This window comes from Pelodiscus sinensis, chromosome 19 (genome assembly GCF_049634645.1).
Source record: "Pelodiscus sinensis isolate JC-2024 chromosome 19, ASM4963464v1, whole genome shotgun sequence".
NCBI classification, from domain to species: Eukaryota; Metazoa; Chordata; order Testudines; family Trionychidae; genus Pelodiscus; species Pelodiscus sinensis.
In genome coordinates this window covers 18,201,908-18,224,723 of record NC_134729.1, presented here as the reverse complement: position 1 = coordinate 18,224,723, position 22,816 = coordinate 18,201,908, and the positions used below count along the sequence as shown (strand labels likewise).

The 22,816-nt window shown below is 61.2% G+C and overlaps 1 protein-coding gene across 2 annotated transcripts; it reads right to left on the bottom strand.

The window, feature by feature from the left end:
• Positions 1-384: 384 nt before the first annotated feature.
• Positions 385-22,777, bottom strand: ANKLE1 (ankyrin repeat and LEM domain containing 1). Of its 2 annotated transcripts, XM_075902775.1 has the most exons (9): positions 22,160-22,777; positions 14,077-14,229; positions 12,622-12,727; positions 10,070-10,190; positions 5,972-8,956; positions 4,443-4,605; positions 3,440-3,599; positions 2,555-2,684; positions 385-1,811 (listed from the first exon to the last, which is right to left on the bottom strand). In XM_075902775.1, the coding sequence occupies exons 1-9, from the start codon at positions 22,225-22,227 to the stop codon at positions 1,639-1,641; spliced, it is 4,059 nt and encodes a 1,352-aa protein (XP_075758890.1). In that variant the 5' UTR covers positions 22,228-22,777; the 3' UTR covers positions 385-1,638. The 2 variants fall into 2 exon arrangements, with proteins under 2 accessions (XP_075758890.1, XP_075758891.1); XM_075902776.1 differs by lacking the exons at positions 385-1,811; positions 2,555-2,684; positions 3,440-3,599; positions 4,443-4,605 and adding an exon at positions 5,022-5,258.
• Between the last annotated feature and the right edge of the window lie 39 nt (positions 22,778-22,816).

Here is a 22,816-nt window from a genome sequence, read left to right as displayed (position 1 = left end):
CTACACCGGCCACTGTGGGAAGACAGGACATTGGGCTAGATGGGCCTTTGGTCCGAGCCAGCCTGACGTCCCACCGTGTTTTAAAGCATGAGTGAAGTAAGTAGCATCTTACATGCAGGGCAGGAAGCTTCCCGGTCTCAAGGGAATCTATTCGCCCTAGCGCCGAGAGCGGCCCGGATCGGTTCAAAGGGGTGTGAGAAAACCAGCTCTGCTTCGTCTGAAGATTGCTGCTGCACAGAGGGATCAAGCTACAGGAGGGAAGGAACAGGGACACCCAACACCTCCCTCACTTCGGGGTGGAGGAACGGTCCTGCATGGTTTGCTTCACAAAGCAGAACCGCCAGGGCCAAGCCAAGACCCCGATCAGATCCCGGCAGGCAGGTGTGGGAGTTTCTACTTGTGTGCTAGGAGCCACAGTGATTTATTTTTTAAAAACACACAATTTGGGGAAAAATAAAAAAGTTAAAAACCCCCCATAAAGCAGCATAAACTCGGGCAGGGTGTGAAAGGTACCACCCTAGCGGCAGCCACCGCAGGCCGAGGGCAGCCGGAATGAGGTCAGTGTCCCAGGATCCTCACTTCCAGCACGTCCCTCGCCATGCGCGATGCCACAGGCCAAATCAAGAACAGTTGGTGGCACGAACAGGCACATTTAAAACTCCCCCCTCCGCTGATGGTCTAGCAAGTCCACTCGCTGCCCTGTAAAACCCCCATGTGCTCCCCAGCATAGAACACTAGAACTGGAAGGGACCCTGAGAGGGCATTGAGTCCAGTCCCCTGCCCTCATGGCAGGACCCAGCACCGTCTAGATCATCCCTGATGGATGTCTGTCCAACCGGCTCTTCAATCTCTCCAGGGATGGAGATTCCACACACCTCTAGGCAATTTATTCCAGTGTTTCACCACCCTGACAGTTACGTTCTTCCTAATGTCCAACCTAAAACTCCCTTGCTGCAGTTTAAGCCCATTGCTGCTTGTCCTATGCTCAGAGGCCACAGAGAACAATTTTCCTCCCTCCTCCTTGTAACACACTTTTAGATACTTGAAAACTGCTCTCCTGTCCCCTCTCAGCCTTCTCTTTTCTAAGCTAAACAAGCCCAGTTCCTTCAGCCTTCCTTCACAGATCATCTTCTCTAGACTTTTCATCATTCTGGTTGCTCTTTTCTGGCCCCTCTCCAATTTCTCCACCTCTTTCTTGACATGTGGGGCCCAGAACTGGACACAAGACTCCAACTGAGGTCCAATCAGCACAGAGCAGAGCAGGAGGACTCCTCGTGTCTTGCTCACCACACTCCTGTGAATGCTGCCCAGAATCACATTCGATTTCTTTGCAACAGCGTCCCGCTGTTGACTCCTATTTAGCTTGTGGTCCACTAGGGCTCCTGCCAAGCCGCAGGGCGGCAGAGATAAAAGACAAATTTAATTCACATTTCAAATGATTAGAAATCCCCCCCGGCAGGCGGCGAAGTGCAATTTAGTGTCTCCCCCCCTCCCTCCCTCTCTAGGGAGGTTTCAATTCCACAGCAGCAAATTTCAGCTCAGCCTCCGGTGGCGAAGAACTCCAAGACCCCGGCTGGGTAAGCGCGCCGCTCTCCCGGTGCCCCCCGCGAGCCGTCCGACCGGAGCTCAGGGACGCCCTCACTGCCCCACCTGGAGGTCCGCAGGGCGCAGCTGCCGCTCCCCTTCCGCCAGGAAGATCTGCATGGCTCTGTGCAGCATGTGAATCCCCAGGCGCCGGCGGCGCCGCATGGGCCAGCTGGCCGCCACGCCGTAGTAATCCCCCTTCTTCTGGTTGGTGAGCATCTGTAAGCCTGGGAGGGGAAGGGGCAGGTGGATCAGAAGAGTCGTCTGCAGCAGGCAGGGGACGGAGGGTTCCATTAGCTACGGAGCATGTAGCTTTGATCCTCCCTCCACCTCCATCCGTCAGCATCATCGCTTCCCGTTCCAGCCAAAACGGCGGCCTCTTGGGGGGGAGGGTGCTGGAGAAGCATGGGTCACCCTGCTGAGTTCAGCCCAGTCCCACCACGATTAGGGCAGGACCCCGCGAAACGTGTCCCCTCCCAGAGCTCCCCGCTGCCGTCGAAGCCAGAGACACGGAAACCAGGAAGCAGAGCGCGCCAGCCGGGCTTTGAGAGGGACGCTGTTAAACCTGCTTTGCAGTAGAAGCAATCACTCCCCCCTCGCCCAACAGTGTAACCCCTCTGTCCCAGGTTCCAATCCCCGGACCTCAGGGAACGGGAGGGTTAGAAGCTCAGGAGGGCGAAGAGATCAAAGTTCTCATGTGATCAAGAACAAATAGAAACAAGCCGCCTCCGCCCCCCCCATTCCAACCCAGCAGGAGGTAAGTCGTCACAGATGGGGAAACTGAGGCACAGAGCACGGCGGCCACTTCCTCAAGGTCCTGGAAGGGGGGGGGGGGATCCAGTTTCAAAGGTGGCAGCTTCCAGGCTAGGGGCTCAGAGCCCAGCCTCTCCCCTTCTAAAGCACAGCGCCCCGAGGCCCCAGGGGAGCAGCCGACGTGGGGCATCTTTTAGGGGTCTCGAGGGAAGCTTACCAATGGCATCCACCAAGCAGGCCTCCCGCGTGTAGGCTTCCACCGGGATGACGTTCTGGAAACAGTGCACGGAGATCACGCCCTGGCCGCCCGCCCAGATCGCCAGGATGTGCTGCACTTTGGGGCCTGCCTGCAGGGGACACAGGCCATGGGGACTCCCGGCCTTGCAGCACGGGAGCCCTTTGGAGGTCTCGGGCCCCAGTCTGCCAGGCCTCTGCGGCCCCGAGTGATCCCCTTAGGGCCCATCCCAGAGACCTCGGACCCCAAGGAGCTGCCCATCTCTCAGACAGGACAGGAGGGGCCGGTCTGTCGCCCCCTGGTAGCTTCTCGGTCACCCTCTATCGCCGGGCAGGGAAACCGGTTTTAGGTCGGACCAAACCTCCCCCCCCCCTCGCTGAGCTGGCTCCAAGTGACACCCCTCATTTGGGCCCCACCCCAAGTCTAGGCAACCCCCCAAAATCTACTAGCCCCCAGGCTCCCCCCCCCATATCCCGCCCCCCCGAGCTCCAGCCCCATCGGGGGGGAGGGGATCTCTCAGGGCTTATCCCCGGGCCCAGATGAACTCTTCTGGGAGCCTGGGGACTAGTAAGTTTTGGGGGGCTGCCTAGACTTGGGGGTGGGGCCCAAGCGAAGGCTTCAGGTGCGGGGGGAGGGGGAGTCAGGGCGGGAGGCATGGGGCAAGAGCACGCCGGGAGGGGCTGCTCCAGCCCGGCCGGAGTAGCCCTTGTCCACGGCGGGCCCCGCTCTAACCACGTTTCATCGGTTCATCGATAAACGGGATTTTCCATCCCTAAGATGAGCCAGGGGCTGGCAAGAGTCACCGGCCTGGGCTAGGGCCTAGCGCCCCCTGGTGGCAGCCAGGTTCAGGAATCCCCACCCCGTTACCTGCTTCTTCCCGCCCCGGTGGTGAGTCAAGGCCTGGTAGAGGTGGCTGTAGGGGCGGGAGCGCTTCCCCTTGCCCACGTAGAAGATGGCCTGGACGAAGGTCCTGAAGCAGTCGGCCTGGCTCAGGTGGTGGCAGCGGAGGGGTAAGTTCTGAGTCACCCTGCCGGGGAAGGGTCTGCTCTCAGCTGATGCTCCGTTCACCGGCCCCCCCAGCTGAGCTGCTTCTTGGCAGGCGGCTGCCCCCGCCCCCGTCCCGATGTCGTTCTTGGCTCCGGCTCTTTTACAGCATCACAACGGCACCCCCCCCCCCCCCCCCGCCAGTCACTAGGGTGAGGGGGCCACGGGACCAGCCCCCCTCTTGTGACTCCTCCATGAGTCACCCCTAGCTGGGGTAACCTCCCTCCGCCCCCCCCCCCCCCCGTTCCACCCCACCCTGCCTCTTCCCCCAACCCTCTCCCCTGAAGGACCTGGCTTGGGAGCCTGGCCGGGGCAGCAGTGGTCGCCCCCCCCGCCCCTCCCCGCTTCCAGCGGAGCAACGTGGCCCCTGTCTGAGCTCCAACTCCCGCCAGCGAACACGACCACCCCTCCTTCCTGGGGGAGGGAAGCCGGGTTGCTCTGCTCCCCCCCTCGACTGCCAGGGGAGGGCCCCACCCCCGCTGTGGGCGCCAGACACACCCCCCATAGTTCCCCGGGCCATCCAGAGACTATGGCCTCTTGCCCCCCCCCCCCATGCGTCACCCCTGCCAGTCGCTTCTGGAAATCTCAGGCCGGCGGTTCCCTGCTGCTACGAACCCGGCAGAACCGGCCCCCCCGGGGATACGGGGGCCGGGCGCCCAGGCTTGCCCACCCAGCGTGGGGCCGAAGGGACAGTTCTCCTAGCAGGGCGGCCCCGTTGTAACGCAGGTCGGAGGCGGGGCTTGCACACCGCGGCCTTGCCCCTTCGAAGGGCCGGGTCGATCCTCGGCGAGGGAGGGGGCAAAAGCCTCTGGCGGAGGAGCCATACCTGGGGTCCAGCAGCAGGTAGTTAAAGCTAGACTTGAGCACGCCCTCCCTCCACTTGCGGCTCTTGTCGGGCTGGTCGAACTGCTGGGACAGGGCCATCTCGTCGGCCTGGCAGTCGGGGATCTGAAAGGTCTCTAGCACCGCGGCCAGCTCCGGGCTGTGTCCTGGCTCAGGCGCAGAGGGGGGGGGGGAATGGACAGCCGGATCAGCAAAGGCCTGGAATCCCGCCACCCCAAACTGCCCCAGCGGCTCCGGGACCCAACCGGGGTGGCTAGGCAGGGGAAGGCACTTCCCAAACGGCCTTGCCTGGTCCCACCCATGCCCAGCCCTGTGCCACGCCTGCTGGACAGCTCTCCGGAGCGGCAGGGCCGGGGCAGGCTGGGGCCGTGCCGCCCACTGGCTCTCTGGAGCCGGGGGTGCTAGGAGGGCAAGGAGGGAGCAAGAGCCAGTAACCACATCGGGAGGGGGGTAAGGAGGCTGGGCAGGCAGGCCAGTGGGGGGAGGGGGGGGAGCATGGGCTCTAGTGGGCGGGGCTAGGGGAGGGGCTTGCCTCCCCAAGCCAAGGGATCACCCACCGCTCACAGACCCAACGGGGTGTCCCGCCCCTTAATCACCGGCCCGGCACATCCGACTAGGCGCTCCGGGCGGAGGTCGCCGCAGCCACACGGACTCCACCGCGCCTTCCAAACCTCCGCATGGCTTGGACTTGGGGCGAGAGCTGACCCGGATGCAGTTCCACGGGTGCCAAAGGCCGGGTGGGCCCTTATCTCGGGTTACAGCAGACGGAGGCCTGGTCCGCGTGGCCGACCCAGCCGTGCTGTAGGGATGTTAAACGGCGTCTAGTCGATAAGTGGGGGGCACCGCGGAACCGCAGCGGGGTTAGCGCCCGACCCCAGGAGCCAACCCCACTGCGGCTCTGCCTTTTCAATGTATTAAGAGCCATCGGGCTCTTAATACATTTAAAAAGCAGAAGTGCCGCATCTGGGACCAGGCTCCACCTTCCCTGCCCCCCGCGGAGACGGTGCTGGGGGGAACCAGCTTTTAAGCCAGCACCGGCTCCTGCTCCCCTCTTTTGCCACCTCTATCAGGGAGCGACTATCTGCTTACATCCCTACTATGTTGCTCAAGGGTGTGAAAAATCCACACCCCTGAGTGACGTAGTGAGGCAGACCTATCCCCCCCGTGAAGACGGGGCTAGTGTAGACGAGACCAGGCCTGGGGCCTGGAAAAGAAGCAACAGAAAAAACGGTTCTATGGGTACGCGGCAGATCTTGTCTACATGGGAAAGCTGCGCTTCTTTACACCGATTTAGCGAAACCTGCTTCGACACGGAGTTCAATTAGCGAGGGGCTTCTTCCAGGGTCCCAATCCACTTGGGCGAGCCCCAAAGGCCCCCGGCTTACGTGGGAGAAGGACTCCGCAGGGTTTATCGAAATCCGTTTACACAGGGGTGGCTTTCCCATGTCGACGGGGCCTAAATCCGGCGTCTCTGACAGACCCATTCCACTAGGAGCTCCGCCCCCTGCTTACCTGCAGCCCGCTTCCTGGCCTGCGCCGTCGGGTCTTTCATCAGTCTGTCGAGCAGCTGCACGTAGAGCTGCCTCGTTAGGCTGTTAACAGGCCCGGGGTCCGCACCCAGCTTCCTCAGCTTCCTCAGGAGGGCTTCGTCGGAGAGGCAATGCAGCCGGGCGGCTGCCTTCGGGGACTCGCAGGGCGGGGGCTGGTTCTCCTGCCCCGCCAGCTTGCTCCGGTAGGCTCTCCAGTCGTAGATGATCGTGTCCTCGGAGCTCGTCGTGTCGGCGGGGACGGAGGTGGCGTCTGCGCACGGGACGTGCCGCTCGATCAGCGCGTAGCCCTCCTCCTCATCCAGGTAGAGATACTCCACCGGCTCCCGGGCGCTGAGGTTGGCGGGCCGGCCGCCGGGCGAGAGGGGGACGTCCTGGCCGCAGGAGTCCGGCACAGGGCTCAGCCGCCCCGAGAAGTGGGCAGCTGCTACCGTTGCCCCCGAAGGCCTGCCGCAGGACAGCCGGCTGAAACTCACCCTGGAGGGGCCAGGCTGCCTCTTGGCCTCCCGCTGCGGCCGAGGATGCTCCCTCTGCGGGCTGCGCTCGTCTCTCGCGGCCTCCGGCTCAGCCTGGGCGACAGCGAGCGGCTGGGCGAGAGCGGCCTGGTGCGGACAGTCGTCCTCCCCGTCCTCGCTCAGCAGCGGCGGTCGGTCCGGACTGGAGGCGGAGGGACAGGGAGGGAGGTCACGGCAGCCGGCAGCACCTGGCCCGGCCTCCCCGTTGTGACAGGGCAAGGACTGGTCAGGGGTGCCCCCCTCTGCGTCCAGCAGCACCGTGGGGCTGGCCTCTGGGGAACCACTCGGTGCAGGGGAGGACCCCAAGCGCCCGGTGGCTTTTGTGAGGACTTCAGTAGCATCCAGGTCCTTCGTGTCTTCTGCTCCCCAAGACGCGTTTTCACCCCCCGGAGCAACCCAGTTCCCCACCGGAGCGCCGCCTGGGCCAACTGGCGTCCGAGGCGTCCCCGGGGGGCTCCTAACTCTCCTGGGCCGCCGCGGCATCTCCAGGGTCTCGTCAAAGAGCGACGAAGAGGAGCTGCCATCCCGCGCCGCGGAGGTCAAGCGGCTCTTTGTTCTGGGGGTGACGTGGCAGGGCCGGGGGCGCATCGGAGGCAGGGAGGGCGTGGTGGGGAACGTCTCCTGCGTCTCGCTCGACGGAGAGGCCGCGTCTTCTCCAGGCCCCTCGGCGGGACTGGCCGGGCGCTGGATCACCAAGGTGTCGGCTTCACTGCTCAGACTGGGAAGGGTCAGCGACGGCCCCCCGAAGGGGCTGCTGCTCCTTTCTTCCTCTCTCGGATCGCTTTCCGCAGCCCCGCCTGGCGGCCCAGCGTCCGGCGTCTCCACATCGGACGGATTTGCAGAGGGATCCCATTCCGGAGTCTCGGCTTTTCTTGCTCCCCACTGGCTACCGGGCAGTCCTGGCCTTGCGGAGAGACCGCCCAGGGTGCAAAGCAGCGTCCCCTTCAATTCACCCCTCGGACCCCCGTCTGCCAAACCCTGCCTGCCGCTCACAGAGGAGGCAGCTGCCCGAGGGCCGGTCTCTACTGCGAGATCAGACGGCGCCGGCGGACGTGGCGCCCATGTCGACAAGACATTGGAGCCTCTGCGAGCGGCATGTTCCGCCGGTAACTCGCGGGGAGGGCTCGGTAGCGACTCGCGTACAGCGTCGGAGGTGCCTTCGGAAGGCAGCTTCGCAGTGGGGGTCAAACCAGAGCCACCCCCAACAATTTGGGATGCTTCAAAACTAGCCCAGACGTGCCTCTCTCCCGTGATCTGTGCCTTCTGCGACAGGTGCCGCATAACTCCGTCCATGGCAGAGGGCGGGTCCACCAGCTCCTCGCGGCTGTGCCCTACGGCGCTGGGCAGCAGCTGTTTGCCCGAGTGCTCCGGTGAACTCCCCTCTCCACTGCCAACGCAGCTGGAACCAGCACGTTCATCGCCGGCACAGAGAGAAAAGCTGCAACATCGCCCCTCTCGGCTAGAACAGCCGCCTTTCCCTGCCGGCTCAGGGCGGTCGGACGCGTCTGCCGCGCTCACGTAACATTCGCTGGCACAGCTGCCGTACTGGCTGCCGCTGCTCTCCAAGCTTCCGCTCAGCACCTGCCCGGCAGCGGCAAGAAAGTCGGAACCGTCCTGGGTCCTGCCCGGGCGCGCCGGCTGCATCACTGTCTTTTCCAAGTCGGAGATGGCGGTGGAGTTGGCCCGACAGAAGAGGAACACGTGGTCGGGGGACGTGACGTCCAAGCCTTCCTGGCCGTTCACTAATGTTTCGAGATCAAGGGAGTCACTGAGCCGGGACAGGTGCAGAGTCCCATGGGTGTCGCTAACTCTGGGGTTGCCGCGTGGCCTGGAAGGGTTTTTCGGGGACATTTTAGGGGACTCACAGAAACTGACCCTTCTCCGCGCCGGCGCTGCAAGACTCGTGGGGCAATGTTGCGAGGGAGAAGAGATCGGGGGCTTGTTTGAAACGGATTCATCCTGGCACGGAGCTGGCTGGGAAGACAGTCCGCGGCTGCTCTCAGTTGGGTCTTCAGAGCCGGGTGGTGTCAAGCCATCGTCGGTCTCAGAGGAAAGACACGCAGACACCTCATCCTCCAGGAGACCCTGTGTTGGAGACAAGCCTGAAGCGAGTTCTTGAGGCTCATGCCTGGCTAACAGCCAAGTGCTGGACAGCAGCGGCTGAGGCAGGCCAGACACCCGGGGATGCCCGGAGCAGGAATAGGCACAAAGGGTCAACGTGTTGTCGACTTTCCCTGGAATCCAACTCAGCCGGCCACTTGCACTGGCAGCTGCCGTGTAGTCACAAGCGTTCTTGGGACTTCTGGCCGGCCGGCACTTCTGGGTGCTGCTGAGTGGGCCGGCCTCATGCTCTGCTTCAGAAAGTCTGGAGCGGATGCTGGTTTCCGTGCAGTCGTCCGTCAGCGTGGAAAAGAAGCTCTCAACGGTTCCCAGGCCTGCACAAGAAAGGGACAGAGGGACTCAGCGTGCATTGCAGTAAAACGGAAAACCTCAAGGCACGTCTGTGCCAGCCAAGCCACGCAATGCAACGCCCCCGCGGTTCACCTGCGGTACCGCCTGGCCGGCAAAGCAAACAGCGTGCCTAGAAACTATTCCCGACTCGGGAGGGGGTGACTTTGCGTTAAACGGGGAGCACCTCGCAGCGTGCCGGCCGGCTTCCTTTGTAACGTCCTTGGAGATCATATCCAAGCATGGTCCAAATCCAAAGGAGGCAGCGTGGCCGAGGGAACAGCGCACAGGGCAAGGATTTTGGACACCTGGGTTCTACTCCCAGCCCCTTTGCCTGGCTTTTGACCGGAATCAAGTCTCCCAGTGCCTCAGTTTCCCTGCCTGTAAGATGGGGATAATACTGCTGCTCTCCTTTGTGCAGCACTTTGAAATGTGCATGTGAGCGGAGTATCATCGTCAAAGCAACACAGAGCAGCGATCCCCTTTGCCTGGCTTTTCCTAGACAGCAGATAAGAACATAAGAACGGCCGTACTGGGTCAGACCAAAGGTCCTTCTAGCCCAGTAGCCTGTCTGCCCACAGTGGCCAGCACCAGGTGCCCCAGAGAGGGTGGACCCAAGACAATGATCAAGCGATTTGGCTCCTGCCATCTCTCTCCAGCCTCTGACAAACAGAGGCCAGGGACACCATTTCTATCCCCTGGTATACGTGCAAATGCTTGAGAGCATCCACGGAGCTGGGTCAGGGCAGGAAGAGGGGGATCCAGAGCCTTTTGCTTCTCAATCACATCAGGCGCTGCACCTCCGTGAGCGGTTCAGCGCCTTGCTAGTCAGCAGAGGGACCAAAAAACCGGTTCCCTCGTGGTGTCTCTCCAACGCAGGGCTGAGCTACCTGGAGCGTGGGATGCAGGAGGAAGTTTGCAGAGAGAGCGTGGCCCACAATCCAGAGCTTTTCACCAGCGCTTACTGCAGGGAACGTGCTACACGCTGGGTTTCTTTTTTTTAAAATGCGTCAATTGCTGCTCACGCCACAGCCAGAAGGGCATTTGCCGTTGGGAAGCACGGACCCGACCCCCCCTTCAGAAGCCCGGACGGCACTCACACGCCTGCTCGCTTGCTCCGTCGGCCTCCTCGGGGACACAGACGTGCCGGAAGCCTTGCAGGGTTTGCACACACATCTTGTTGCCCTGCTCCAGCGCCAGGTCGATCGCTCGGTTGCCATCCTGAAGGGCAAAGGCACCAAAATCGGCGGTAAACACGCACCCCTCCCCCCCCGACTCACGGGGAGAGACCCTGCTGGAAACCCCCCACGTGCAGACGGGGAGCAGGCTGCGCTACTCGGCTAGGACACCACGCCTGGGCTATGTCTAGACCACATCCCTTTTTTCGGAAAAGGGATGTAAATTAGACGTATCGAAATCGCTAATGAAGCGGGGATTTAAATATCCCGCGCTTCATTAGCATAAAAATGGCTGCCGCTTTTTTTCGGCACGGAGCTTTGTTGGAGAAAAGCGGGAGTCTAGACGCTGATCTTGCAGAAAATAAAGCCTCTTTCGAAATTTCGAACAATAAAGCCTTTTTCGAAAGATCCCTTATCCTTCATGAAATGAGGTTTACAGGACCTTTTGGAAAAGGCTTTATTTTTCGAAAGATCAGTGCCTAGACTCCCGCTTTTCTCCGACAAAGCGCCGTGCCGAAAAAAAGCGGCAGCCATCTTTATGCTAATGAAGCGGGGGATATTTAAATCCCCGCTTCATTAGCGATTTCGATACGTCTAATTTACATCCCTTTTCCGAAAAAGGGATGTGGTCTGGGCGTAGCCCTGGAGACTCGCCGAGCCTCAGGCTGGACGAAAGCGGGTCTTGATGCAGGAGGGGTTCCCAGCGACACAGGAAAAGCGTCTCTAAGGCAGCGGTTCCCGACCTTTTTAATCCCGGGGACCGGCCAACCCAGTCACAAACTAATGGCGGACCAGCAACATTTTATTTGCATATTTGCATATTCATGAGTCCCCGGCACCCAACCCTCCAAAGCCAGCCTCTTGCCCTCAGAGCCCCCTAGTGCCAGGCCCCTCCCCCAAACACCTCAGTTGCAACCTCTGGTTTCCAGAGCCCCACTGCACCCCATCCCCCCATGCCACTTCCCAGTCCCCAATATTAGCCCTGCCCCCCTAGCCCCTCACTACAAGCTCCGCCCCCAGAGGCCCCCAGTGTCAGCTCCCCTATTAGAACCCCGCATCCTGCAAAACCCCCAGCACTAGCCCCGCCCCCACCTGTGTCTGCCCCGCCCCCTTCACCTAGCCCTGCCACTGCCCCCCCGCCGCCAGCTGAGCGCAGAGCACTTCCCTGCACAGGAGGGCTGCGCGGAGCCGGCTGCATGTGGGGCCCCTCCTGAGCGCTGCAGCCGCCCATCGCGTGGCCCCGCCAGCCGGACCGCGTAGCGGCTGCCGGAGCTGGAACCAGGGCTGCGGTGAGGATGCCCCAGTAGGACGGTGTCACTGCGGGCCGGCGCCAGCCATCTGCTGGGCCACTCACCCTGCTGCTGCGTGGGGAACCCCGGGGGCGGGGCTTATTAGCATCTGGGGGCGTGGCCTGGCAGCGTGCTGCAGGCAGGGGTGTGCAGGCCTAAGGGAGCAGCCGTTTTTAAATCAGGAGGTTGCAAAAACGGTTGTCTCGTGCCCCAGTTGAAGAAAATCGTTGATGCCGCGACCTGACAGCATGTGACGGGAGTGTGGGCTGCGGGGTGGGGCTGAGCATTGGGGGGCAGGAGGGGGCTCCAGCTTTGGGGGGGGGGCAGGAGGGGCTGATCTTGAGCGGATCCCGGACAGCAGGGGCAGTAAGGCAGCATCCTGCCTCTCCTCAACCCGCACACCCGGCTAAGCCCAGAAGCAGCCAGCAGCAGGTTCCCAGCCCATGCTCAGGGCAGGGGCAGTGCATGGAGCCCTGTGCGCTCCCCCCACACCTAGGAGCTGTTGGGAGGGAGGGGGTGCTCAGGGCCATAGTTCCCGCTAAGCTGCATGCCTGCACAGAAAAAATTCTTCCCCCACCCACCTCCTCTGGAGAGCCGTGCAGCCAGCAGCTGCTCCGGTGGGCAGGGTGAGGGGGCTGCTGGGGCGGGGTCTGCTCCGGCAGCCAGGAACGGGACATGGAGGGGGGGGGGGGAAGAGGGAGTTTCAGCTCCAGCAGCCGGGAACGTGCGTGTGTTAATAAACTGGGCGCCACAGTGGCCCCCTCCAGACCAGCGCCCATGACCTCAATATTGCTGCACAAGCCAAAACTGGTTGCAAAATCTTAGCGGGAACCCTGCTCAGGGCTGGGACAGTCCCAGGTCGGGTGGGACGCCCCCAGCCAGCCCTTCTGACCTGCCTGGCTGCCTGCTTCCCACCTATGCCGAGTGCTGCAGCCGGCTCACTCCCTGCCGGAACGCCGCACCAGCTTACTTTTAGCTCTGCGTCTAGCACAACCTCGGCCCGAGAACCTTCCCCCGGAAATCTCGCCTCAAGCCCACCAGCTGAGACGGCGTGACAAGGCCCCAAGTAGAAAGATGCCGCCTAGAAGGCTGGATACAATGTCGGAGAATCCGCCCCAGGCCTCCGACACGCCTGTCCCTCCGTGTGGGAAGAGCCTGGCTCACCGAAACCACAATGACACAAACCTGGTCTTCCAGATGCGGGTCCCCTCCATTCCTCAGCAGCAGCTTCAAGCATTTGTAACACCCCCAGGAAGCTGCTACGTGCAGTGGCGTGAGTCCCTCTACTGACCTGAAATACACAGACCCCTGGTTTCTACTCCGGTACCTTTGGCTGGCACGGGTGTGACGTAGCGGGGGTACCTTGCTGGTTGCTACACTGGGCAGTGGGTGACCTCCATTGGCTGCTGTCTGTAGCACGGCCCAGCAGGGCAGGGGATGAGTCACTATGCAAAAAGGGTCTCTCAACCTGTCCGACCAGCTACCCCCCAGGGAGAGAAACAAAGGAAGGTGGATGCCGCCCCTGGCTGGGGGGCAGGGCTGGAAGAGTTAGTTTCTGTCTGGGAGCATGGAGGAGACAGCCTAGGGAAAGGGGCTGGGATTTAGGGGCCCAGTCTCCCCCATCTCAAGGGGGGCTGAGGCATCCTAGGCCTGCCCTGGAACCAGATTCCATCTGTGCTGGGCTGTATCCTGGAGAAGCAATAAACTCCCTCTATGCTACTGGCTGGTGGAGTCTGTTCGTGCCATTACGGGGGTGCAGGAGACGGGAACGCGCTGTCACAACGGGTTTTAAGGGACAAGAGATCTGTAAATGCCACGATGGGTATGAAAACACGGCAAAGGACGTAGCATGATGAGGAAGGCCCCCTTGATTGGGGTCTGGCGTGGGACATGCCTTTTTGCATCGCCTCCCAATCTTATTTGGCACAGATCCGTGAACGTTGCTTTGCCAAAGCCGCACTTGGTTTTCGGGGCGGAACAAATTGCAGCCCCTCTGAAAAGCGGCATCGTAACATGGTGAGACGTCCCGGTATTTTTTTTTTTAAACGTGCACACGGTCTGAATGACAGAGAGGGGTGAACAAGGGAGGGAAGGTCTCGGGACCAGACTGTAGTTGCACGAACGCACCTACTCTGCCGGGCTATCCAGCAGACAGACCTGAGCCATCTGTTTTGGCTGCGTTGGGTTACACGTCACAGATTACTGGACTGGCGCTCAAGCCGCTTCTGCGTTATATTATTAGGAGGGACCCGCTAGTTGCAACTGAGTTAATCTTGCAGAAGGATTACATAAACTCCTTGGACAACCTGGCGTGATATAAACTAGGGATGTAATAGTGTAGTCGATTATAACGGATAAGCAAAAGCTTATCCGTTAATGCTACAGACTACATGCATTCTCTCCGCCCCCGCCAATAAACACGGAGAACCAGGACTGGCGTCTGTAACCAAACTTTACGGGACCACAGGAAACAAGGCCACGCCCCAGATAACGGACACCTGGCTAATTTAAAATCATGCCGGACTACGGAGGTTGCCGGACCAGAGAGTGCTGGACCGGAGGAGTTCAACCTGTACAAAATGAACTTCATCAGCTAATAAAAAAAAAATCCCCCCTCCTCCCCAAATAAAAAAGAATGACCTGGCATTTGGGTTTCCACCGTACTGGAGAATCAGCTTCAGACAGCGAACCCCGCTTTCCCTTTCTTTGCCTGCGGCCAGATGGATTGCTGCAATTCCCTCCGGCAGAACGAGGTTAGGATCCGCGCCCTGCTTCAGCAGCGTTTCCACGAGCCTGGAGGTGTACAACAGGACATCGAGTGACACACAACCCACGTGGGACAGTCACACGGCGGGACTACACCGTTCCCCAGGAGATCGAAGCTCTTTGGGGCAGCGGCAACACGCTTAAAGTTTCGATAATAGCCATCCCACTCCGTGAGAAGGAGACAGCAATACTGTCGTCCTGCCATTTTGGAGAAGTCTAGCATCTCACGCGGGCGGGTGTCAGGGATGTTAAATTTCCATTAAAGAGCTAATTGAATAGTTCGATTCGTCGATAAGGGCGCCTCCTCCCAGGGCCGTTGCTACACTTCAAAAGCGAAAGCGCTGCGGGGAGCACGGGGCCAGCGGAGAACTCAAGCAGTCCCCGCTGGCTCCGTGCTCCCCGTGGCGTTTCAAAGCGGCAGTGCCACATGGAGCTCGGGATCAGCAGGGGAGGGGGATGTCCCCAGCTGACCCCGGGCTCCATGCAGTGCTGCCGTTTTGAAATGCAGTGTGCTGCCCAGAGCCAGCTGGGGACCACCGGGGCAGGCCCCTGCTTGCTGCCGTTCTGACAGAGGCAGCAAGCAAGGGGGAAGAGAGAAGCAACTAGTCGGTCACATCCCTAGTGGGTGTGCTGGAAGATATACAACTGCAACATCTCAAGATGCATCTATCAGTTGAGGGGACGTTGCTGGCACGATTTTCATTTCTCTCTGCCCCCTGGAAATCTCCAGGCGGGCTGGTGGGGGCCTGGTGCACCCCTGAAGATGGATTCCACTGACAACCCCAGTTAAAATCTACGTGAGGGTTTGGTGTTGCTGCGCTTAGCATCCGCCACCTAAAACGTACAGCCAAGTCCCTCCTGCCCTCGTTGAATCTCTTGCACGTCTCCAGTTCTGGGATGCCGTGTGCACGGGGCTACGTTGTGCATTTCATTAAAATCGACTCGTCTGTTTGGCTGTATTGATTCGGGTCTGGCGTGTCATGGCGGGAGGGGCAGACAGGGCTGTGATCCTGCCTGTAGGAAGCACTTCCTGAAGAGGAAGAATTTGGCAAACTGGCCACTCAGCTGCCTGCAACAGCACACTCTCTCTTCTCATTCCTTTCCAGGGGAGACTGGCGCCCGTGGGGGGAGGGAGTGCAGGGAACCCCCCCTCCAGAGAGGCAGGTGGGGGCAATTAAAATGCGGGCGGGGGACCCATGGGAGGGGCACATTCCAAGTGCACCCACGTGTCACCTCTGTGCCTTTCACAGAGCGGGGACAAAGACACTCGGATGTCCCAACAATCGTAACAAACTCCTGTTCCTCCAAACAACGCACACGACAGGCGCTCGCCAGCAGCCGCCTGTCACAAACTTCTTGCTGCTGCGGAGGCAACATCTGGTGCAGCGCTCCACACTTCCGACCGCTTTCCCATGCACGCCAGATGTGTGCTTCCTGATTCAACCCGAGAGCGGGGACGGGGGGAGGGGGCTATTTTCAGCGAGAAGGCAAAGGCTCCGCCCCTTCTTACTGTTGTAGGAAAACCTCCCAGCTTCTAACAAGTCCAGACATCTCTCCTTACGTCTCTGGGATCAGTTAGCTGGTTTCCTGGCAAGATATGGGGTATTGTATTGACATCCTCGTTTCTACCTTACAACCAGCAGCACACCCGCTGACTCCCCACACGTGAGGGACCTAACCTCCTTAGGCAGGAACAACGGGCCCCTCCATGCCTCAGTTTCTCCATACGTCAATCCCTAGCTGCTTTGCGAGCTGCTGATGAAACTCATCACCGCCTCGTAAACACACGAAGGGGCGAAATAACCACGAAGGAGCGTTCTACCACCAGCCGGACTAACCCGGTTACTTTCTGGGGAAGCAGCATGCAAGCAGAATTCACGGCTGGACCCTGGAACTGCAAGGACTATTAAGTCCAGTTTGCAAAGAGGCCTTAAATGTTATTGTCTGTGTTCAAGTGAAGCATGGCCTGCGTGGCACAGGAATCCACACGACGGCATAATGCAGGCCCAGAGCTGCAAGGCCCACAAGTAGGGGTGTTAAAATTGGGTACCTGTGGATCTGCTGAAAATGGGGTTACACCATTACATGCACTCAGCACAGGGCAGCAGCCAGCTCCCTGGGAGCAAGAGGGCAGGGGCGCTGGCCCCCAGGGGCAGCCCGTCCATATAGGAAAACTAGGCAGTCACCTAGGGCACCAAATGGTGGCACAATATCATTGAGGGGTTTGGAGGTGGGGGTGCCGATGGCATGGTTCGCCTAGGGCTCCAGTTGCTGGCAGCTAGTCTAGGGCAGCCCCTGCTGGCCCCACTCCTTTGAAGCCGGCTGCTGTCCCATGCTGCTGCCTCCAATACAGAGGCAGCAGCGTGGAGCGGCAGCCAGATCCCAACAGCCGGTGCACTCTGGGGGCTGGCTTTTAAGCTGGCTCCCAGTGCACACCGACTCCCTGACACCCCCATGCTGCTGGCTCTGATACAGCAGTGCCAGCAAGGCAGGGTGGCAGCCGGCTCCCCAAAAGCGGGGTGGGAGCCAGCATGTAACCGTTAATAGTAACCAATGAGCCCAGGCTTATCGGTTAACCGTTTAAGCAGTTATACCCTAACATCCCTAACCACGAGGCTACTATTTCTTATTTAGATATGCTCAGAAGCATCTTAAAATCACACAACACTAGAGCTGGAAGGGACCTCGAGGGGTCATCGAGTCCATCCCCTGCCCTCACGGCAGGACCAAGCGCCGTCTAGATCATCCCTGACAGGTGTTTGTCCAACCTGCTCTTAAATCTCTCCAGCGATGGAGATTCCACAACCTCCCCGGGCAATTTATTCCAGGTTTTACCACCCTGACAGTTGGGAAGTTTTTCCCGATGTCCAACTTAAACCTCCCTTGCTGCAGTTTAAGCCCCTTGCTTCTTGGCCTGCCTCAGAGACCAAGGGGAACAATTTTTCTCCCTCCTCCTTGTAACACCCTTTTAGATACACTCTCATGTGACTCTTAGGTACTCAGAGATATACGAAGACACAGTCTCCTCAGATAACTAGAGCCCTGCAAATCCACAGATACCCGTTCTATATCCACGGGTCCCTGCTTCCGCCGAGATGGAGGCGGATACCTGCAGCTCATTTTTACCAATGTGGATACAAATGTCGTATCTAGAACCCGGCACAATTGCGGATACCTGCGGGTCTCCACGGACGTGGACACAACTGGGTTCTCCAGACACCCCAAGCTCAGGCAACCTGACAAGCAGCGAGCCGCCAAGCCTGGCTATTTCTCCACCAGGTTTTATGAACGCTGCTTCTGGCAGCACGATGGTTACTCGGTTAACCCGGCAGCCTTTCACCCACACAAGCCCCACAGGCCTGTCAGCTTGGGTCACCCTCTCCATGGGGCTCGATGGCATAACAGCCCCGCAGTCGGCGCCAGGGGAGAAAGCTGCTAGCGAGGGAATACGGGGAGTCCGCTCCTCCCCTGAGCGGCCCATCCCGTCCCTTTCCTTCCCTTTCCACTCACCCCAGTGGAGGTAGCCTCCCCGCACTGCAGCGTGCCCGGCGACCTTCCCTTCCTCCTGCGCAGGGAGCCCCTCAGTATGCCGTGAACTGCCCTCCCTTTATAGGCGATGAGCTACCTCCTGTCACCAGTGCAGGGAGCCCCTTCTTGTCCCGACAGGGTGTCCCAGGGCACCCCCATACCAGCAAGGAGCCCTTCCCCTCAGGGCAGCAACCCCCCACTGCACACTGAGCCGGCCTGCTGACCCCTTGTCAATGCGGAGTGCAGTCACACCCACCCTACTGCCACCTATGGCTAAGCCCTCCTCCCCGTGCTGGGCAAGCAGTGGCCCCCCCCACCCCACTGCTACTTATGGCTTAGCTCCCCTAGAGCAGTGCATGCAGTGAAACCACCTGCTTAGACCCCCCCCCCGTGAAATAAATGCAGTGAAACCCTGTGGTTTAACCCCCTAGTGCAAGGAATGCAATGACCCCCATTGCTATCTACGGCTTAGCCCCCAGTGCAGCGACCCCCATTGCTACCTACGGCTTAGCCCCCCAGTGCAGGGACCCCCATTGCTACCTACGGCTTAGCCCCCAGTGCAGTGACCCCCATTGCCACCTACGGCTTAGCCCCCAGTGCAGTGACCCCCATTGCTACCTACGGCTTAGCCCCCAGTGCAGGGACCCCCATTGCCACCTACGGCTTAGCCCCCAATGCAGGGACCCCCATTGCCACCTACGGCTTAGCCCCCAGTGCAGCGACCCCCATTGCCACCTACGGCTTAGCCCCCAGTGCAGTGACCCCCATTGCTACCTACGGCTTAGCCCCCAGTGCAGGGACCCCCATTGCCACCTACGGCTTAGCCCCCAATGCAGGGACCCCCATTGCCACCTACGGCTTAGCCCCCAGTGCAGCGACCCCCATTGCCACCTACGGCTTAGCCCCCAGTGCAGCGACCCCCATTGCCACCTACGGCTTAGCCCCCAATGCAGCGACCCCCATTGCCACCTACGGCTTAGCCCCCAGTGCAGCGACCCCCATTGCCACCTACGGCTTAGCCCCCAGTGCAGTGACCCCCATTGCCACCTACGGCTTAGCCCCCAGTGCAGGGACCCCCATTGCCACCTACGGCTTAGCCCCCAGTGCAGGGACCCCCATTGCCACCTACGGCTTAGCCCCCAGTGCAGGGACCCCCATTGCCACCTACGGCTTAGCCCCCAGTGCAGGGACCCCCATTGCCACCTACGGCTTAGCCCCCAGTGCAGGGACCCCCATTGCCACCTACGGCTTAGCCCCCAGTGCAGCGACCCCCATTGCCACCTACGGCTTAGCCCCCAGTGCAGGGACCCCCATTGCCACCTACGGCTTAGCCCCCAGTGCAGGGACCCCCATTGCCACCTACGGCTTAGCCCCCAGTGCAGGGACCCCCATTGCCACCTACGGCTTAGCCCCCAGTGCAGGGACCCCCATTGCCACCTACGGCTTAGCCCCCAGTGCAGGGACCCCCATTGCCACCTACGGCTTAGCCCCCAGTGCAGGGACCCCCATTGCCACCTACGGCTTAGCCCCCAGTGCAGTGACCCCCATTGCCACCTACGGCTTAGCCCCCAGTGCAGGGACCCCCATTGCCACCTACGGCTTAGCCCCCAGTGCAGGGACCCCCATTGCCACCTACGGCTTAGCCCCCAGTGCAGGGACCCCCATTGCCACCTACGGCTTAGCCCCCAGTGCAGTGACCCCCATTGCCACCTACGGCTTAGCCCCCAGTGCAGGGACCCCCATTGCTACCTACGGCTTAGCCCCCAGTGCAGGGACCCCCATTGCTACCTACGGCTTAGCCCCCAGTGCAGGGACCCCCATTGCTACCTACGGCTTAGCCCCCAGTGCAGGGACCCCCATTGCTACCTACGGCTTAGCCCCCAGTGCAGTGACCCCCATTGCTACCTACGGCTTAGCCCCCAATGCAGTGACCCCCATTGCTACCTACGGCTTAGCCCCCAGTGCAGGGACCCCCATTGCTACCTACGGCTTAGCCCCCAGTGCAGGGACCCCCATTGCTACCTACGGCTTAGCCCCCAATGCAGGGACCCCCATTGCCACCTACGGCTTAGCCCCCAGTGCAGCGACCCCCATTGCCACCTACGGCTTAGCCCCCAGTGCAGCGACCCCCATTGCCACCTACGGCTTAGCCCCCAATGCAGGGACCCCCATTGCCACCTACGGCTTAGCCCCCAATGCAGGGACCCCCATTGCCACCTACGGCTTAGCCCCCAATGCAGGGACCCCCATTGCCACCTACGGCTTAGCCCCCAGTGCAGCGACCCCCATTGCTACCTACGGCTTAGCCCCCAGTGCAGGGACCCCCATTGCCACCTACGGCTTAGCCCCCAGTGCAGCGACCCCCATTGCCACCTACGGCTTAGCCCCCAGTGCAGTGACCCCCATTGCTACCTACGGCTTAGCCCCCAGTGCAGGGACCCCCATTGCCACCTACGGCTTAGCCCCCAATGCAGGGACCCCCATTGCCACCTACGGCTTAGCCCCCAGTGCAGCGACCCCCATTGCCACCTACGGCTTAGCCCCCAGTGCAGTGACCCCCATTGCTACCTACGGCTTAGCCCCCAGTGCAGGGACCCCCATTGCCACCTACGGCTTAGCCCCCAATGCAGGGACCCCCATTGCTACCTACGGCTTAGCCCCCAGTGCAGGGACCCCCATTGCTACCTACGGCTTAGCCCCCAGTGCAGGGACCCCCATTGCTACCTACGGCTTAGCCCCCAGTGCAGTGACCCCCATTGCTACCTATGGCTTAGCCCCCAGTGCAGGGACCCCCATTGCTACCTACGGCTTAGCCCCCAATGCAGGGACCCCCATTGCCACCTACGGCTTAGCCCCCAGTGCAGTGACCCCCATTGCTACCTATGGCTTAGCCCCCAGTGCAGGGACCCCCATTGCTACCTACGGCTTAGCCCCCAGTGCAGGGACCCCCATTGCCACCTACGGCTTAGCCCCCAGTGCAGTGACCCCCATTGCTACCTACGGCTTAGCCCCCAGTGCAGGGACCCCCATTGCTACCTACGGCTTAGCCCCCAGTGCAGTGACCCCCATTGCTACCTACGGCTTAGCCCCCAGTGCAGGGACCCCCATTGCTACCTACGGCTTAGCCCCCAGTGCAGGGACCCCCATTGCCACCTACGGCTTAGCCCCCAATGCAGGGACCCCCATTGCTACCTACGGCTTAGCCCCCAGTGCAGGGACCCCCATTGCTACCTACGGCTTAGCCCCCAGTGCAGGGACCCCCATTGCCACCTACGGCTTAGCCCCCAGTGCAGTGACCCCCATTGCTACCTACGGCTTAGCCCCCAGTGCAGGGACCCCCATTGCCACCTACGGCTTAGCCCCCAGTGCAGGGACCCCCATTGCTACCTACGGCTTAGCCCCCAGTGCAGGGACCCCCATTGCTACCTACGGCTTAGCCCCCAATGCAGGGACCCCCATTGCCACCTACGGCTTAGCCCCCAGTGCAGTGACCCCCATTGCTACCTACGGCTTAGCCCCCAATGCAGGGACCCCCATTGCCACCTACGGCTTAGCCCCCAGTGCAGTGACCCCCATTGCTACCTACGGCTTAGCCCCCAGTGCAGGGACCCCCATTGCTACCTACGGCTTAGCCCCCAGTGCAGGGACCCCCATTGCCACCTACGGCTTAGCCCCCAGTGCAGGGACCCCCATTGCTACCTACGGCTTAGCCCCCAGTGCAGGGACCCCCATTGCCACCTACGGCTTAGCCCCCAATGCAGGGACCCCCATTGCCACCTACGGCTTAGCCCCCAATGCAGTGACCCCCATTGCTACCTACGGCTTAGCCCCCAGTGCAGGGACCCCCATTGCTACCTACGGCTTAGCCCCCAATGCAGGGACCCCCATTGCCACCTACGGCTTAGCCCCCAATGCAGGGACCCCCATTGCCACCTACGGCTTAGCCCCCAGTGCAGGGACCCCCATTGCCACCTACGGCTTAGCCCCCAATGCAGTGACCCCCATTGCTACCTACGGCTTAGCCCCCAGTGCAGGGACCCCCATTGCCACCTACGGCTTAGCCCCCAGTGCAGGGACCCCCATTGCCACCTACGGCTTAGCCCCCAATGCAGCGACCCCCATTGCTACCTACGGCTTAGCCCCCAATGCAGTGACCCCCATTGCCACCTACGGCTTAGCCCCCAGTGCAGGGACCCCCATTGCTACCTACGGTTTAGCCCCCAGTGCAGTGACCCCCATTGCCACCTACGGTTTAGCCCCCAGTGCAGGGACCCCCATTGCTACCTACGGCTTAGCCCCCAGTGCAGCGACCCCCATTGCTACCTACGGCTTAGCCCCCAGTGCAGTGAATGCAGTGACACCCCCCGCAGGGAGCCCCCCTCCCCACCCCACCCCACTGAAGCCACGCGCCCCTCCCCCACGCGCTTACGGGGCCTCCTCGCCGTGCAGCGCCTCGCACAGCCGGGCCGCCAGGCTCGCGGGCCCCGCGCGGCTCATGCCGGCTCCGCGCCGGGGGAACCCGCTCCCCTGGGCGCATGCGCGCGGAGCCGCTGCCGGGGGGGGGAGTCCCGCTCACTGCAGCGCCATCGCCGCTTCGAATCGCCCTCCACCGCGACTGCGCCTGCGCGGCCTTCCGGGCGCCGGCTCCTCATTGGCTGGGCGAAGGAAGCGGACGCGGCCAATGGGCGGAGGCGCCGCGTTCGCAGCGGCCAGCTGGTACCCAGCGCTGGCTCTGGGGCGGAGCAGCCGGCTAAGGAAGCGGCGAGCTTTTACAGCCCGGGGTCCCAGCAGCGCAGGCCCACAGGCCATGCCCCATTTAACCACCAGGCTCCTCCCAGCCCTTTGGGCTGCCCAGTCCGCTTTCTGCCAACCCAATGGAGGTTTGCTTTAAACCGGCCTTTCATCCCTTAGGATGCCCCCTCAAACGACCAGGAAGACCCTTGGTTCTGGTGTGAGGAGGCAAATCAGAAGCCCAGGCCTGCACCCAGAGGAGCACCAAGCCAGCAAACACACCCCTGGAATAAAGAAAATCCCATGTGTGTTCTTTGCAACTTATTTATGATAAAACACACCTGCCCAGTGGAAC

Coding starts and splice junctions, on each gene's coding strand:
- ANKLE1 (XM_075902775.1), bottom strand. CDS start 22,227: ATGAGCCGCGCGGGGCCCGCGAGCCTGGCGGCCCGGCTGTGCGAGGCG. Junction 8,957..10,069: donor CGGAGCAAGCGAGCAGGCGT/GTGAGTGCCGTC, acceptor TTTCTTGTGCAG/GCCTGGGAACCGTTGAGAGC. Junction 1,812..2,554: donor CTGCTTGGTGGATGCCATTG/GTAAGCTTCCCT, acceptor TTCCCCTCCCAG/GCTTACAGATGCTCACCAAC.